We start from the raw sequence: 16,200 nt of genomic DNA on the forward strand, positions 1-16,200 counted from the left end.
CTCTTCGACATTTTTCCGCAACTTGGCCCAAATCGTTCCAGATTTGGACCGATTTGGCCCCATAAAAGGCGCATTTATAATCCGATTTCACTGAAATTTGACACAGTGACTTGTGTTAGGCTTTTCGACATCCGTGTCGTATATGGTTTAGATCGTTTTATTTTTAGATATAGCTACTAAAAAGACCAATGACTTGTACTTATGATTATTTGGCCCAATCCTTCGGGACCAATTGCTGCGTTTTGGGAGAATTGGACCCAACTCACCTTGTCTATGCATGCGTGAAAAACAAATTTCTAACCTAATTACGTTATATTTGGTTTTTTTCAACATGGCAAGCCTAAGAGTAATTCGTCGAGTCCACATTTCAAGATGCGGTAGTTGACCTCATGAAAGTTATTGGTACCGCTGAAAAATTTTTGAGCTCGGTTGGATAGTATCCAAACTTCCAGTTTGCCTTGCGCATTAGGAGCAATTTTTAGTCCGCCTATAAACTGCAAGGTTTCAGCGTTCTCCGCCAGGACGAAGCGATGCTCGGCCGTATATGAAGTGCGTATATCCCAGCCAACCAAGGCTATGGGATCAAAGAAGCCGCACAGTAGATAGCCTTGTGGCGACATTTCTGATACGGTGCATTGGATGCCCCGTTTACCAACTTCAGTAAAATTGCCGAGGCATGCCGATATGTCAGGGATTAGAAAGTTTGTGGCGTTGTTAATTACATGTAGTGGAACAGATGCTTGGATATCATTGCTTACAGAGTGGAAATACAGCATTCGTTGCAACCCCAAGCCCTCTGGTGTTATGGATATTCCAAACACGCCATCCAACAGTTGGAAACTTTCGCCCGCTACAGTCAGAGTGCTGAATAGTGGACTTGGGTACGTAAAGCGGTTTTCAACTCTCCATGAATTTTCGTGTATCATATCGTACACGATGAGCGCAAACGAGGTTGCATCTGCTATGTAGGCAAACGCTTTGAGACACTTTCCATTTGGCGGTGGGTCGGTGATGTCAACGGCGATGGTTATCAGGCGGCTGTAATTTCTCACGAATACAGTGCCGGGTAAGCGGTAACGATGTACCATTCGGTGTGTAGAGATATCAAAGACAACGATTTGTGGCGGGCAGGTGTGGTTGCGTCCGATTTCCCCACTATCCAATATCCACATTCGATTGCATGCGTCGATCTGCAAAAATTTTTTAATGTGTTTTTTTTTATTTTGAATCACTTTAACTTCTTCTTAAGTCCACTGTGTCCGAACTAAAAATTTAAAATTTCTACTTATTTTTTTACCTTCACACGATAAACGGATGTTAACCCATCACAATCTGCACCATATGACCTATGCCAGGAATAATCCGGGTAAGCTTCGAGTTGGATACCACTATGTCTGGGGCCAGGATTGCGTACACGTGCCAGACTGTAAGGCGGACCTTTGTCGAAACGAGGGATAGTTACATAGATTTGCGTTTTCCCATTGCCTTCAATTAATAAAAGTTCAAATTTCAATTGAATCGCTACAGCAGTGAAGCTAAAGCACTTACTTGGTGAATATGCATCCACGTCAACTGGCAACACATTCATTGGATTATAACGGCCATCGGAAAGAGCAGAATGACGCTCATGCTCGGATGGAAAGGAAAAGTCTAGCGCCTTGGCTTCGAGTACGGTTGTAAGCTGTCTGTGGTGATTTGTGGGTAGACGAACCAATGGGGGAATCGGCTTTTTGGCTGCATTGGGTAGGTGACTCATAGTTTTTTCTCGCACACTGTATTCCTCCCACGATACTGGGTTATCTTCTGAAGTGTACGTACTAATTGACGGTGTGTCATAGTAGTATCCCGGTGATAGATTTTCCTCCGTAGAATAAATAAGTTCATAGATCGTAAGGTGGGGCTTGGGGGTAGCAGAGTCTGATACATGTGATATGAACAGCGCAAAAAGGTAGGCCATAAAAATAGATCTGAAAGAAATAGTTAAATTATTTATTGTGATAAGTCAAAGAGCATCAGTCAGTAAAACTTTAAAATTGAAGACCAGACATTAAGAGCTTGTTAAATACGGACGAAGTATAAAAGGAAGTCATAAAAGAAGTGCACATTCATTTAATACTCATTAATTTTTTGGATAAGCATTTCGCTGTGCTCAAGAAGTCATATAGGTGTATCGACTTATATAACACATTTTTAATAATTTGAAAATTCATTTACAAAGTTATTTGTAATCATGTTATGCTTACCACTTATACATTACAATATTCAAAATATATAGAAACCAAAAATGAAATTAAATTAAATTGAAACCACATGTTCTAGACTTTAAACAAAATATAAAAAATAAAAAAGAAATTTTTAAAATTTGAAAAAAAAATAAAAACTAAAAAAAGAAAGTTTCCCAAGGCAAATCGCATATACCCTCCACCATGGATCGAATGTGACACGTTCTTTGAATGACAATTTGAAACATTTAGGAGCTATACATATGAAGTTATGGATTTATATGACCGTACTTGTCATAGCTGTTATAATTCATACAAAAATACCACGTTAAAAATTTTAGCCAAATCGCAATTAGCGCCCTCTAGACGCTCAATAAGTCAAATCGGCAATCTGTTATATGGGAGCTATATGATTTAATGAACCGATTTAGTTCATACCTAGCGTGCATCTATGTCTATAGGCAAAATCGGATAATAAATACGACCTATAGAGACTGAAGACGCCAAATCGAGAGATCAATTTGTATGGCAGCTATATCAGGTTATGGACCGATTCGAACCATGCCTGGCACAGTTTTTGGAGCTCAAAAGAATTGTTAGAGGCTGAAGAAGTCAAAGATTAGAGGCTGAAGAAGTCAAAGTCAAAGAAGTCTATATCAATTCATGGACCAAATTGATCCATTTACAATCCGACAGCAAAAAGAAGTATTTGTGCAAAATGTATTCCTTTGAAAGTTTGCGTTCCGACAGACAAAAAGATGGAAGGACATTGCTAAATCGACTTAGAATGTCAAGACGATCAGCAATATATATTTATATATATAGTCGAACTTCTCTATAACGTAGCTGTTGGGCACCGACGAAATTGTACGTTGTGAAGAAACTTCGTTGTTATAGAGAAACTGACTAAAATTATGTTTAATTTCACCTAAATAAAAAAATAACCAAACACACGGTGGGATAGAATCGAAAATATAGTAAAAAAAACTGCCGTTAGAGAACGGGTAGATAAAACTCTTTGAAATTTTGAATGGTTATAGCTGAGGTTTTAACGAGTTTATGAGGTGACGCGGGAACCTCTTGGCAAGCCCCTTAATCAAGTCTTCATTAGTAGTGCGATTTTTAAATTTCCGAAAATGAAAATTTTGAATTTTGCAGATAAAACTGTCTTTAAAATACAAATAATAGTTATAATTTTGTTTACTAAAATTCCCATTTCGGCCGAGCAAACTTTTCAAAAAGTCATTCTTTAGTAAATTGGGTGTGGAGGAGGATACAAATATTGTTGGCTTCCCTACAATTCATTAAGCATTTTTATGGAAAGGGAAGTTATTGCATGAGTAAAATTAAGGGTTCTAAGTAATTAAAAAAAAGAAAAATTATAAAATGTTGAATGATTTTGGAGATTATGAGCGGACATGTTCTGGCTGGACCACAACATACATTTTGCGAATTCTGATACTGTCAAGAGATTTAATAAATTTATTTAAATTTTTTTAGCTGAAAATAAAGTTGACTAAATTTGAAAATATAAAATTTACTCGTTGAAGTAAATATTTTATTTATTAATGCTCTTATACCTACCACCATAGAATGGTGGAATTCACGGTAGCGGTCGAACGAATAAAGATATCCACACTCCAAAAAAGGTGACCCAATGGGTCAGTTAAAATGAACTACTTTCGAATAAATTTGAACTTCATAAAGATATTTTTGTTCGTTTTTAGTTAATGTTGATCTAAAATATATAAACATCAAATGAACTTCGTTAGTGACCCAATGGTTCGGTTAAAATAAACTACGTTCAAATAAAGTTGAACTTTATATAGCGCTCAAAACATTATTATAATTTTTTTTATTTCATTCTACTCATATGTATCCTTTTTTTATACCCACCACCATAGGATGAAGGTATACTAATCTAGTTATTCCGTTTGTAACACCTCGAGATATTCGTCTAAGACCCCATAAAGTATAATTATTCTTGATCGTTTCGATGTTGTGAATCGATCTAACCATGTCTTTCCGTCTGTCGAAATCACGATAGCGGTCGAACGCGTAAAGCTAGCCGCTTAAAATTTTCTATAGATACTTACTATTGATGTAGGTCGTTGAGGATTGCAAATGAGCCATATCGGTTCATATTTAGATATAGCTCCCATCAGGGACGTTGTCAAGAGAAATTTAAATTAGATTTATTCTACACAGAAAATTTTAATAAAATTTTTTTAAAATGCCTATATTTCATATTTATAACATTCTACGAAGACAACGTATTGCTGCGGCCAGGGACGCCATCATTTTATTTTTCTTAAGGACAAAAATGTACTGAAATTCTTAGTAAAAACAGTATTTTAATGAAATTTTTTCTATAATTTTTTTCTTAATAAATATTAATAACATTTTTCTAACGACAATTTTCTAATGACAAAACTTAAGCACTGCCCGGACGCAGACTTATTTAAACACAACATTCAAATTAAATTTTCTCTAAGAATTTATAAAAAAAATTAAAAAAAAATTCTGAAGACTTAATTTTAATATTTTTTTATTAAAATTAAGTTTTACACTAATAAGGCTGTAATCCCTGAAATTGTATGACTTTGGTATGAATTGTTATTACCCATCTGAATACCGCTGCCGACGTCCATCAAATCGATTCAACCATTAAACGATATAACCAAGTTTTGCCTAAACGTTATAAACCAAAGAGCAATGAACGGTAGCATTTGAGAATAAAGTAATAGGGCACTTTATTCTCAAGTGCATCTATAAAAAAATTGAAAACATTTTTTAATGAATTCGATTTTTTTGTAACGCATCACTAACTTAGTAGCAACATAAGCAAAACTAAATAAATATGTACAATCCGCGCCAAAAAGCAATTGATTCTCTCACTGTCTCACAAACAACTATAACTCGGAAGTTATCTGAGTATGAATTGTCAAACATAATGAAATGATTTGAAACAAAATAGATGAGAAAATTAAAGGGAATAGTAGAAACTTTTGAAACTAAATTTGATGCCATAAAAAGAGAGATATGTGTATTTATTAAAAGGGTTGAAGAATTGGAAACAGTGTCAGATGACGTTATTATTCTTAAAAATGAGTTGAATCAAATGAAGATGGAACTGGATAAACGTGATAGTGCCTTTGTCGCTTCTTATTTACGCATAAGCGGAATTTCATACATTGAAAATGAAAATCTGGCTGTAATTTTCTATGATAAATGCAACACCATCGAAATTGAAATCCATTCACCGCTTTAAAATCACACGACAAACTGTTTTCCAGTTATCCAGATACAACTAAATTTGCAAAACTAGAATCGCCAAATGAACGTAATTTTATATTAAAATCAATTTTTAATTGCGCGAGTAACCTAAAACAGCCATTAAAACTTTTTCAAGCCTTTTTGAGCCTTGGTACTCCAAAAACGGAAAATAATTACGTCCGTTTTCACAAGGCGTGGATTGGTCAACGTAAAACTTTGTGGTTCGGATTGTTTATGTCAAGTAACATCCATCGCCAATCTGAATAATCTCCAAACTTATTCAGGACACACATTGGATAGTAACCAGGATAGTAATATACTAAAAAACTAAAAAATATATTTGGACTCACACTATTTTTTAGTATTTGTCACATTTTGCCGATAGCTTTATATTCAATTAGCTGGACAAGGCCCGCTCAAACACCTTTCATTTAAACCCCTTATTGCAAAAGTCAGCAGTTTGTCTGGTTCTAAGTATGGGCCCTAGAAACAATCAATATCGAGCTCCATTCTCTTTAAAACCCAAATTGTCATGGTGAGCAAATATGTCCTATTTGGGTGTTGTTGTGGGGGGTGGGACGTTGCCTTGACAGTTGGTCCCGAATGTTGTTATCAGATTCGTGGTCTACTCCCAAATACCTTTCATTTGAGCCCCATATTTCCATAGTCCGTAGTGATGTTACTATAAGACGGCATACAAAATTTCGCTTAAATCGCAGCCCATACCTCGGGCGCATAATGCACCATCTGTGAACATTTTAAGAAAATCGGTTCAGCCTTTTTTGAGTCTATACGGGACATACAAACAAACAAACGCAAATCCATTTTTTATATAAGAAAAAAAGATTACTTTAGAATATGTAAGCATTGATTTCGATTTTGATTGATATCGATTTAGTGGAATACCGTCAGTTAAATAGGGATAAAATTTACTGCTGTCAATCAGTTAATGACAGATTTTCCTTCCAATAGGATAAAATAATATATCTGTACAGCGAACTAGTTCCAATAAGAACGAGAAGAAAGACAACTAGCGAGAAACCTTAGTTCACAAATGACATTAAAAGGTCTATGGAAGAACGTGACTACCATTTCTTCATATGCAATATCGACAACTTCGGAATAATTTTGAAAGCCGATTTTCACAGTAATAATAATAATGGTAATAATTCTCTCAATAAATAAAGAACATATCACATATTTATTACAGGCTCCGGCTGCGTTATAAGGAAACGTGGTTATGCAGATGGAACGCAACAGCAGGTTGTGAGCATAGGAAACATCCTTGGGAACGCTCCAGCCGTAACATAGATACGCTTTTATCGATGGAAAGGATGCACCTAGGAACAGTCATAGAAATAGGCTAAGTGCACAAATGACTCGCATTGGCATTAGGAGTGATGATATCTGTCGATGGTGCCATGGAACTGACACCGCGGAAGATAGCTATCATTTTCTTTTCCAATGTCCTGTCTTAAGTCATAATATGAATAAGATACTGGGCTATTTTTTCTTTTAGGCATTGGAGGATTTAAGAGGAATGAATCCAGAAAGATTGAAGAATTTTGTCCTATCAGCAAAGTCGTACGATAGGGTATGTTACGGCTGGAGCGTTCCAATAGATGTTTCCTATGCTCACAACCTGCGGTTGCGTTCCATCTGCATAACCACGTTTCCTAATAACGCAGCCGGATTGTGATATTTTCTTCATTTATTTATTATTACTTATATTATTATTACTGTGAAAATCGCCTTTCAAAATTATTCCGAAGTTGTCGATATTGCATATGAAGAAATGGTAGTCACGTTCTTCCATAGACCTTTTAATGTCATTTGTGAACTAAGGTTTCTCGCTAGTTGTCTTTCTTCTCGTTCTTAATGTGAAGCAATCAGTGAACGCTCCAGATCGAAGAGAGAAAGGCTATTGAGGAATCACTATGGGCCGCATTTGGCCGCCGTTGATACTCTCAATGCTTTGTATTATGCCTTAAGCAAAGGGAGCACAGGAACAAAAAAGAAAGTGCGTCCACCACATAACAAGAAAGGGTATTGCTGCGGTAAGCATCAGCGTCCGATATTTCACTTAAAAGTTATACAGTTTGGAAATAAAAAAAATGTGAAAAAGTTAATTTTTTGGTATAATTATAAAAGTATGTTTGTAATTTTCTTAATACTACGCACTGGATATGTGTTATGTTTATTTATTGTTGCATGGCAAAAAGAACAACGACACTTGACACGGGCGAGATAAACATGAGCACGACTAAAAAATGTTTACATCGGACAACGAACAAACTCAAATACTCAAGTAAGGCCCAAATGACCGAGAAATGCAGACATATGACACAATGCATAGGTTTTTTTTTTAACATGGAAACGGTCTACCAATTAACAGATTATATGTTTATTTGAAAGTACTTCATTTTCAGTCATTCGATTATAAATCATGAATAATGGATTAATCGAGTGTACACACTTTTCCCTTATTACTAGATCTACAGATAAGTCTTCTTTGTACTTAAAGTACACATGTCCCCTTCAACTATGTTCATTTGGGTAAATTGTTAATAAAATCCATCGTGGTTGGTTCCCAAGATTCGGCCAGGCTGAACTAAGCACTGTTTTTCTGTTTTATTAAATATTGTATCCGTTACAATAAAAAAATAAAATTTGGTTTTAAAATTGTGGGCCCCCAAAGCCTATCTACGCTTATGGCTATATCAAAACATGGACTCTTCCTGATAGTTTTTCGTTTGCATATGTTTTGCTCTTTGGTACGTCCAAACCCTTTAAAATAGGTGAAATCGGGCGGTATGGGGCTATATCTAAACATGGAACAATGTCATGGTTTTTTTGTGTTAGCGTTTTTTAGCCACTGGAAACCTATAATGCACCTGTGGTGTTTATGACTGTCGGTTCGGTGATTTTAATAGGTCAGAGTGGAATAATGCTGACCGTGTTCTCTGCAAAAGGTTCGTGAGATGTTGGTCGCTGACGAAGTGATCATGTGGGGTTGATGGTGTTCCAAAAATTTTTTTGTTTTTGTAGAAGAGAGCAGATGATTTGAATCGTTCCTCTCTTGGTGTCCTCTTCAATCATTGCTTGCATCTGGGTTACTTTCCACCAGTTTGTAGGATTTGTTTCAAGAGTTGCATTTTTAAATGCAAAGCTCAAAAACAAAGCATAACGCGCTCATTCTATTTTGCCCTTAAGAGATACTACGCCTTTCTGCGATTGCCTGTCTGGATGGCGATAAAACAAATACAACTCTTTTCATTACTAAGTTAGTGTTAAAAATGTAGCATTTGTCACATAGTGTTCACGTCTTAAGCCTAGTACTGACTTCATTCACAGCGAAAATGCTTATTAAATTATTGCGAAATCCGACGGACTCTTCTTCTTTGTCAGAACATAAACAAAACTCATATAACAACACATGACATAATTACTAGGTAGCGTACCGTAAACAGCTGAGTACAATTTTTTCTCGCGAGTGCAGTATCTGTCAACGAGTTTTGGGTGTGTGTGTGTGTATTATAGTTAAGAACCATAACACATAAACAATGAACTAGTAACATACACAAAATCAGAGTTTCACTATTAACAATATTTTGTTGTTGGGCAACTGCCACTACCTGTAAATGAATATATCTTGCAACAACACACAACAATGACAACAGTGTTGAAGCAGAGTTGATTCGACGCATTTTATTCAGCATTATCCTGATGTAGCGACATGTCGCTACTATTTTGCTCATAGAACTTAGTACCACTTGTGCGGAATGTGTTCGCATTATCTTCGTCACCATTTTTTTATAGTGCGTTTTGACAGTTGTTCGTGGGAAAAGGTGAAGTCAGTACTAGGCTTTATGGACAAAAAATTGTGAACATTTTGGGTTTTTAAGACACAAAGTTAAAATTGTCGTTTGTTCACTTTTAAATCATAGAATAACATTTTTGAGGATGAGGAACATTTGATGCAAAATTCGTTTGAAATTACCAAAATATACACTAACCTCGAAAGGTATTTCCTTTTTTGTAGCGTGCGTCACACAACTTTGTGAAAAATATTTTTCATTCGAAACTATTTTCAAACCACTTAATTCACTTAATGTGGATTAAAGACATTTTTGTTCATATGCTAAAAAATTATATATTGCAATCGCAAAATGCATACAAATGTAGCGTTCGTCATACAGGATTCACCCATATAGCTATTTTCTTATTTTTCTTGTTTATACGTTTGCATACGTTATTTTTATACCCTGTACTTCTAAGTTAGGAATGCCGTGCTACTTAAAAAATCCTTAATTGTTTTCCATGCCACGAGCCTAAGTTGGTTCATGTCTGGTATTGTGTCCCCACCTAAGTGCCGGTATATGTTAGCCGCGAAAGCCAGGCTATGACATAGGAAATGTTATAATGTCTCATCATCTTCCCCGCATGCCCTACACATGCTCTCACTTACCGCACCGATTTTGCATAAGTGAGCTCGTAGTTCCATGTGTCCCTGCTTCCTTCTAGTAATAGCCTCATTTTCTTACAATCTAGATCTCCCCATAGGACTTTCGCCGGTTTCGCTGTTCCACCATTCGCCGCCTACGCCCTTAACTCGGACTGCATCGACCAGAAAGGCTTCGATATTATAATACTCCTTCCCTCTTTGAAGTACAAGAATATTATAATATCGTCTGCGAAGCAGACGTGTTCATATCCCTCCTCAGTCAGTATCCGTAATAGGTCATTTACGGTGGTCACCCGTAGGAGTGGCTATAAAATGCACCCTGCACCATAGGATGGGGGTATACTTATATCGTCATTTCGTTTGTAACACATCGAAATATTGATCATAGACCTTCAAAGTATACAAATTTGTGTTGACATTCTAAATTGATTTAGCCATGCCCGTCTGTCCGACTGTGGTAAGCACGAAGGAGTTACCTAGGCCCTTGAAAGTTTGCACAAAATTTAGTGTAGGTCAGTTGCGATTGTAAATGAGCCATATCGGTCCATGGCTTAATGTACTTTTACTTGGGTTTTTTTAATACATATAAGATAATTTTTTGATTTGGTTGGCCCTGATGAATTTATATAGGGTGTTAAAAGCCTTTTGAATTTTTACTTAATTGTCATGTATAAAAATAGCCTCCGGCATCTAATCAAAATTTTCAAATTCACGTCTTTATGTTTACGATTATGTTATTACTAAGCTACGCAGATCGAGAAGCCTTACAAAATCAATCTTGTATGATTGAAGTACTAGATATGGTACACTGTTCTTACCTTTTATGCCAAACCTGACAGTATCGTAAAAGAGCAGCTTTAATTTATTTCTGTGGGCATAATCACAGTTAGCATATATTTCACTATAGTACAATATTTTTTGGCACTCGTCTTCAAACTTGTTTCAATATAAGGTTGTGCCCGTCTTAAACAATTTTTCAAAACCAGTCTCATAACCTCAACGCACAATTTGGATTTCGAGTGAAAATTCAAATACGTATTGCATTGATTATATTGGTACATTCAAAAACACGTCTATAAAATAAAAACGATGCCAAGTAAAAGTTTAAAATCCTGAACTTAAGCATCATTTAGCGAATTTTAATTCCAATTCTAAAAAAAATTAGCACCCGTCTTCTGCATATTGTCAATCATTGGACAGTATTCAAAGATTGCGTCTGTACGGATGTTAATTGACCACTACTCAGATCACCAATAACATCCATCAAGAGCTGTGTGCATAGAGTGTCTAGGCTGTTAGGGTGCTATCATTTAGGAGCTTTCCTTAAGGCAGAGTGGGTTTGAACATTTTCCTTTTTCTATATCAATTTGCGATTGAACAAAAACAACAACTTTTAATTCAATTATTATAATACATAATGTTGCTGCGATAAAAAATGCAAATGCAAACGTTTCACTGCAAGTAATTGTTTTAGCGAAAAAAACCTGATATCCGATACTCAATCTCACGACTGACTTTATTTTAAATATGGAATGCATCGCGCCCCTCCGTTTAAACGAAATTGCCACTATTAAGCTAAGCGGATAAGAACAGACTGGATCTTTGTGCAGAACTTTCTTTGGTTATTTGCAATTTGGTGATATTGGAGCAAATAAACTGGAACTAGAAATAAAAATGGAATTCGAATAAAAAACAATTTACCATTAATTAGTTCGTAGACATTTCTTGCAGCCATATTTCGAAAAACCATTATTCTGAAAAGAGGGGAAGGAAAGGTCTAATTTTGTTAGCAAGCAGTGCGCCTTCATATTTGTTTAAACCTTTCTCGATGGCTTTGTTACATTCGAATTTAGAGAGACATAGATTTGTAGGAAAATAGTGTATTGCCTATTAGTCCGTAAGTTCATTGCCCCATTATCTTTGAAAAGTTTCTGTTTGTGCACAGAAAAAATTAAAATCTTGGTTTAATTAAGAAATTTAAAGCTGGAGTAAAGCTGACGCTTGAAATTCTGCAGAAATGGCTATTAATTACGCAAGTCGGTTTGAATTCAAAATGGTCCAAATCGTTTCATGTTTACATATATAAACCGATTTGGATGGAATTTGACACATAGTGTTTTGTTATTTCTTCCAACATCCACAACCAGTTGGTCCATGTTGCCCTTAACCTGATATAATTGCCATATAAACCAATCTCCCTATCTGACTTCTTTAGCTTCATGACGGTGCAATTATTATCCGGTTCGGCTGAAATTTTGCACACATTTAAAAAAAATCTTCGATCATTGAGCTCGTCTCGGAAGAAAAACAAACAGAACTTGTAAAATTCAATGATCTTCGCACTAACAGGCAAAAAACTCAAAAATTAAAAAAAAAGTTATGTTTCATATTCTCGTATATCTTAAGGGCATGCTAATTTTTTGACGGTTTTGAAAAAACAATTTAAGTTTTAAAACAAAAAGTTAACGCCTAAATTTGCCAAAAAATTATATTAGTATTTAGCAAATGCTTCGGTAGATGTTTAAATAAATACAATACACTTTTGTATGGTGCTAATCATGGCCTTTGTCTTCGGGACGAGACCCCAAGATCAACGAATGACAGATAGTAAACGCATTGCTGTCGTTGGCTGAAACATAGATGTCAGTCATTGTATCCGTCATCACATGTCACTGCTTGATCGAAAAATGCTGATAGACTTAAGATTATAGTTTAGAGCGCACAATAAGCCGATTAGCTTAGACTTAGGTGTATGTCCATAGTGGCATGGGGGATTAATATCCGCCCCCACTTTTCAACCCTACCTAATCTAGGGTTACAGAGCATCTTCTGTATGTGTTCCGCACTGGCAAGAAAAAAAAGTTTCACTTTAGGTTTTCATTTCTTTGAGGACTTATCTAAAGGGTGATTTTTTTGAGGTTAGGATTTTCATGCATTAGTATTTGACAGATCACGTGGGATTTCAGACATGGTGTCAAAGAGAAAGATGCTCAGTATGCTTTGACATTTCATCATGAATGTCATCACGAGCAACGCTTGCAAATCATTGAATTTTATTACCAAAATCAGTGTTCGGTTCGAAATGTGTTCATTAGGGATGTGAGAATTCGCAAGTTAATGGTCTTTTCAAAGTGATATGGATAGTTTTGGCTGTTATTATAAAACTGGTTTTTCTTTGGGTGCAGTATTGGTGTAGGGTTCAAATGGAAAGAAATACAAATATTAGCTTAGTTTTTAAAGTTGCAAAATTAGTTTTTTTAGTTTTTTAAGAAATTATTCAAACTTTTTGGACGATGGTCCCGCTGTGGACCAGCTTAGCAAAAAGTTCCTTTTGAAAGAATGGAAAGAAATACAAATATTAGCTTAGTTTTTAAAGTTGCAAAATTAGTTTTTTTAGTTTTTTAAGAAATTATTCAAACTTTTTGGACGATGGTCCCGCTGTGGACCAGCTTATCAAAAAGTTCCTTTTGAAAGAATAGCTAAGCTAAAATACTTTCAACCCTTTGAGGACGAAATTTGAAACTCAAAACAGCATACATTTTTGTTAAAACAACAGTTTTTGTGTGCTGAAAAAAGGAAAGCAGACATTACAGCTGTTTTTGAAAACATAGTGCTGCTGTCTGTCGTAGCAAACATTTCGTGCAGCTATTTCAACTAACAAAATATGCTGTTTTAAATATAAAAATCTGCTGAAATATTGAAACAATATGAAAACAAAACAAAAATGCAGAATTGAATCAATTGTTTGCCTTTTTCTTTATTTTTTTATTTTATATATAGCCTATTTGTCGACGTCGAACGCAGAGTGGGTTCAGTGTTCACGAACTCAGCAAAAACAGTCACCAATGAATGCTTTTGTGCAAGCCTTTGAATTGCACATACAAATTGATAGTAGATCAGGAGAAATCGACAAAACACCGCTATGGCAATCCCAAAATCGTAAGCATGTGAAAACATTAACTTATGAAAGTGCAGGCGAAAAATTGAATTCAACATACACAAGCCTAAAAAGATTCGAATTCGAGCGATTGTGGTTTGTTTGTCTGTGCTATTGTTCGACATCCACAAACAGGCTCTTAATTCTATTTTTTATGTTTGCATTTTACGGCTGATCATGTGTTTTGATTACTTTGGGCATTTTTTACAAAGGGGGTCAAGCTAATGACCATTACAAATTATGCTGGAAAGAAGATTTCAATTTGTGGAATATTACTGAAAGGAAATAACCTGATTAACTAATCCTGGCACACATCGACATTGCGACCGATCGTATTCATGCCGGAAGGTGGCGAAAAATCTCTCCTCAATTTTATTGTTCTGCTAATGCTCACTTTACTGTGGGTACTGGCTTTGTAGGCCATTTCTACATATATCGATATTTTATGAAAAATCCATACGGAATCTCTCAATAATGTACCCAACTTTCTACTATACAAACAAATATTGCCTCAGTCCAACCATTACACAACATTTATATAATTCAGCTTTTACTGTATGTATACAAATGTGTTTTAACATTGTACACCATATTATACATTTTGCTGTTAACCAACATTTTTTTAATACCAGAAATAACACAAACTTAAGTGTAGCTAGGTGTAGACTTGAGTTTACCAAGCAGACAATTTTGTACATAGGTTGTTATGGGTATAATAAGTTACCTTCTGAGTTGAAAAGTGTAAACAGAATTGCAATATTTAAGAACAACTTATAAAGATTTTTATTTGAGAAAATAGATGAAATTTAGTTCTATAGTTTCATGCAAATTTAATGATTTTAAAAAGAATGTAATATGGAATAATTGATTAATTTAAAATTTAATTTACTTGCTAACTATAGCCTCTACATAGTCTATATGACATTGAAGCATTATTGTAATACATGCATTATAGTTAGTTCTTAGTAATCTAGTATTAAGAACTAAATAATACAAATTAGCAAAAAAATTGTAGACAGCCATTGAGTTACACATCTCCATTTGCCTACTGGTCAGTACCTCAATCAAGAAACTCATTAAATCTGGCTGTACTCACATTTTTTGGTCTACCTATGGGAGACACACATTTGCACTTCATTTGCCTACTGGCCTTAAATCTGTTTGTGCCACCACCGTAGGTATTTCCGTTCCAGATAATCGATTTTACCGTCAATCGAGGTAAATTTTTGTACTCGTTTTTACGTTGATTTTTGTTTTTTTTTTTCAAATTTAGAAAATATTATACCTACATACATACATTTTATTTCTCTTACGCGAATCTTTTTGAAGTAGTTTGTCTGTTCTTCTTAGCCTTTTTAGTTTCACTTTCATCACTTTTGTTTGTTTGTTTTTCCACACCATATTTTTTTGATAATATTTGAACAGAAACATTTTCTTTGGAATATTCATTGAATAAATTATATTTTTCTAGCATTCTTTTCTTTACCTTTTGGCCGATTTTATTAAAATAACACAACAATCCCGATGGCTCTAATTTCAAAGAAAAGCATTAAAATAATAATTCACTTTTTAGGCATTTTTGCGTTAGTGTTGCCAGCGCATTTAATGCAACTATCGACAAAATAGGCACATGTTTTGCCATTCCGGATAATCGAGGTAATCACGGTTAATCAATTAAAAAATATTTTTCTTAATGCTTTTAGTTAATCGAATTACATTTTGTATTTTTGCTATAACATCCACATTTACTAATGGATTTTTGAAACTTGGCATTTAATCGATATTGAACCAATAAGGATATTAAATTCCTTCATTAACATTGAATATAATTTTCCCGTAAAATGTCAAACAAAACAATTTGCACTTTTTTTCATTAATTAAAACTTTCTTTATTGGGAAGATTTGATAGGTTTGATAATATGATTTGGTGGTATACCTTACCCTTTACACTTCCTATTCTCCCATTCTCAAAAGTAAATAAAAAGGTAAAATTCTGTTTTGTCTTGCTCCGATGTATTCATTTCTAAGGGTAAAATATATATTTTAATTGGTAAAAAAATTCAATAAATTATCAATAAAGTTATCATTTCAGTAGTTTACATAATTGCAGCGGAATCTCCAAAGCCGTATCAGCGTTAAATTTAATACATTTTGCAAAGGGTTACGAAAGCTCTAATGCCATCTTCCTTTATTGTATGTTGTAGCAGTGTGTTGTACTCTTAGGCGATAGCCCCTGCCGATGGAAGACTCCATCGGGCCAATACGGTATATACAACCGCCTACCATGGGATTGTATATTG

General features: G+C 34.9%; 1 protein-coding gene across 7 annotated transcripts; it reads right to left on the reverse strand.

Annotated features, from left to right (window-relative positions):
• Positions 1-293: 293 nt before the first annotated feature.
• Positions 294-15,883, reverse strand: LOC106083809 (protein yellow). Of its 7 annotated transcripts, XM_059362581.1 has the most exons (5): positions 15,198-15,418; positions 1,549-1,967; positions 1,298-1,485; positions 759-1,190; positions 480-655 (listed from the first exon to the last, which is right to left on the reverse strand). In XM_059362581.1, exons 1-5 carry the CDS (start codon positions 15,347-15,349, stop codon positions 575-577), a joined length of 1,272 nt encoding a protein of 423 aa, XP_059218564.1. In that variant the 5' UTR covers positions 15,350-15,418; the 3' UTR covers positions 480-574. The 7 variants fall into 7 exon arrangements, with proteins under 7 accessions (XP_059218563.1, XP_059218561.1, XP_013102514.2 ...); XM_059362580.1 differs by lacking the exon at positions 15,198-15,418 and adding an exon at positions 15,842-15,883 and having other exon boundaries at positions 294-1,190; XM_059362578.1 differs by having other exon boundaries at positions 294-1,190.
• Between the last annotated feature and the right edge of the window lie 317 nt (positions 15,884-16,200).

This window comes from Stomoxys calcitrans, chromosome 2, assembly GCF_963082655.1.
Source record: "Stomoxys calcitrans chromosome 2, idStoCalc2.1, whole genome shotgun sequence".
In the NCBI taxonomy this organism is placed as follows: Eukaryota; Metazoa; Arthropoda; class Insecta; order Diptera; family Muscidae; genus Stomoxys; species Stomoxys calcitrans.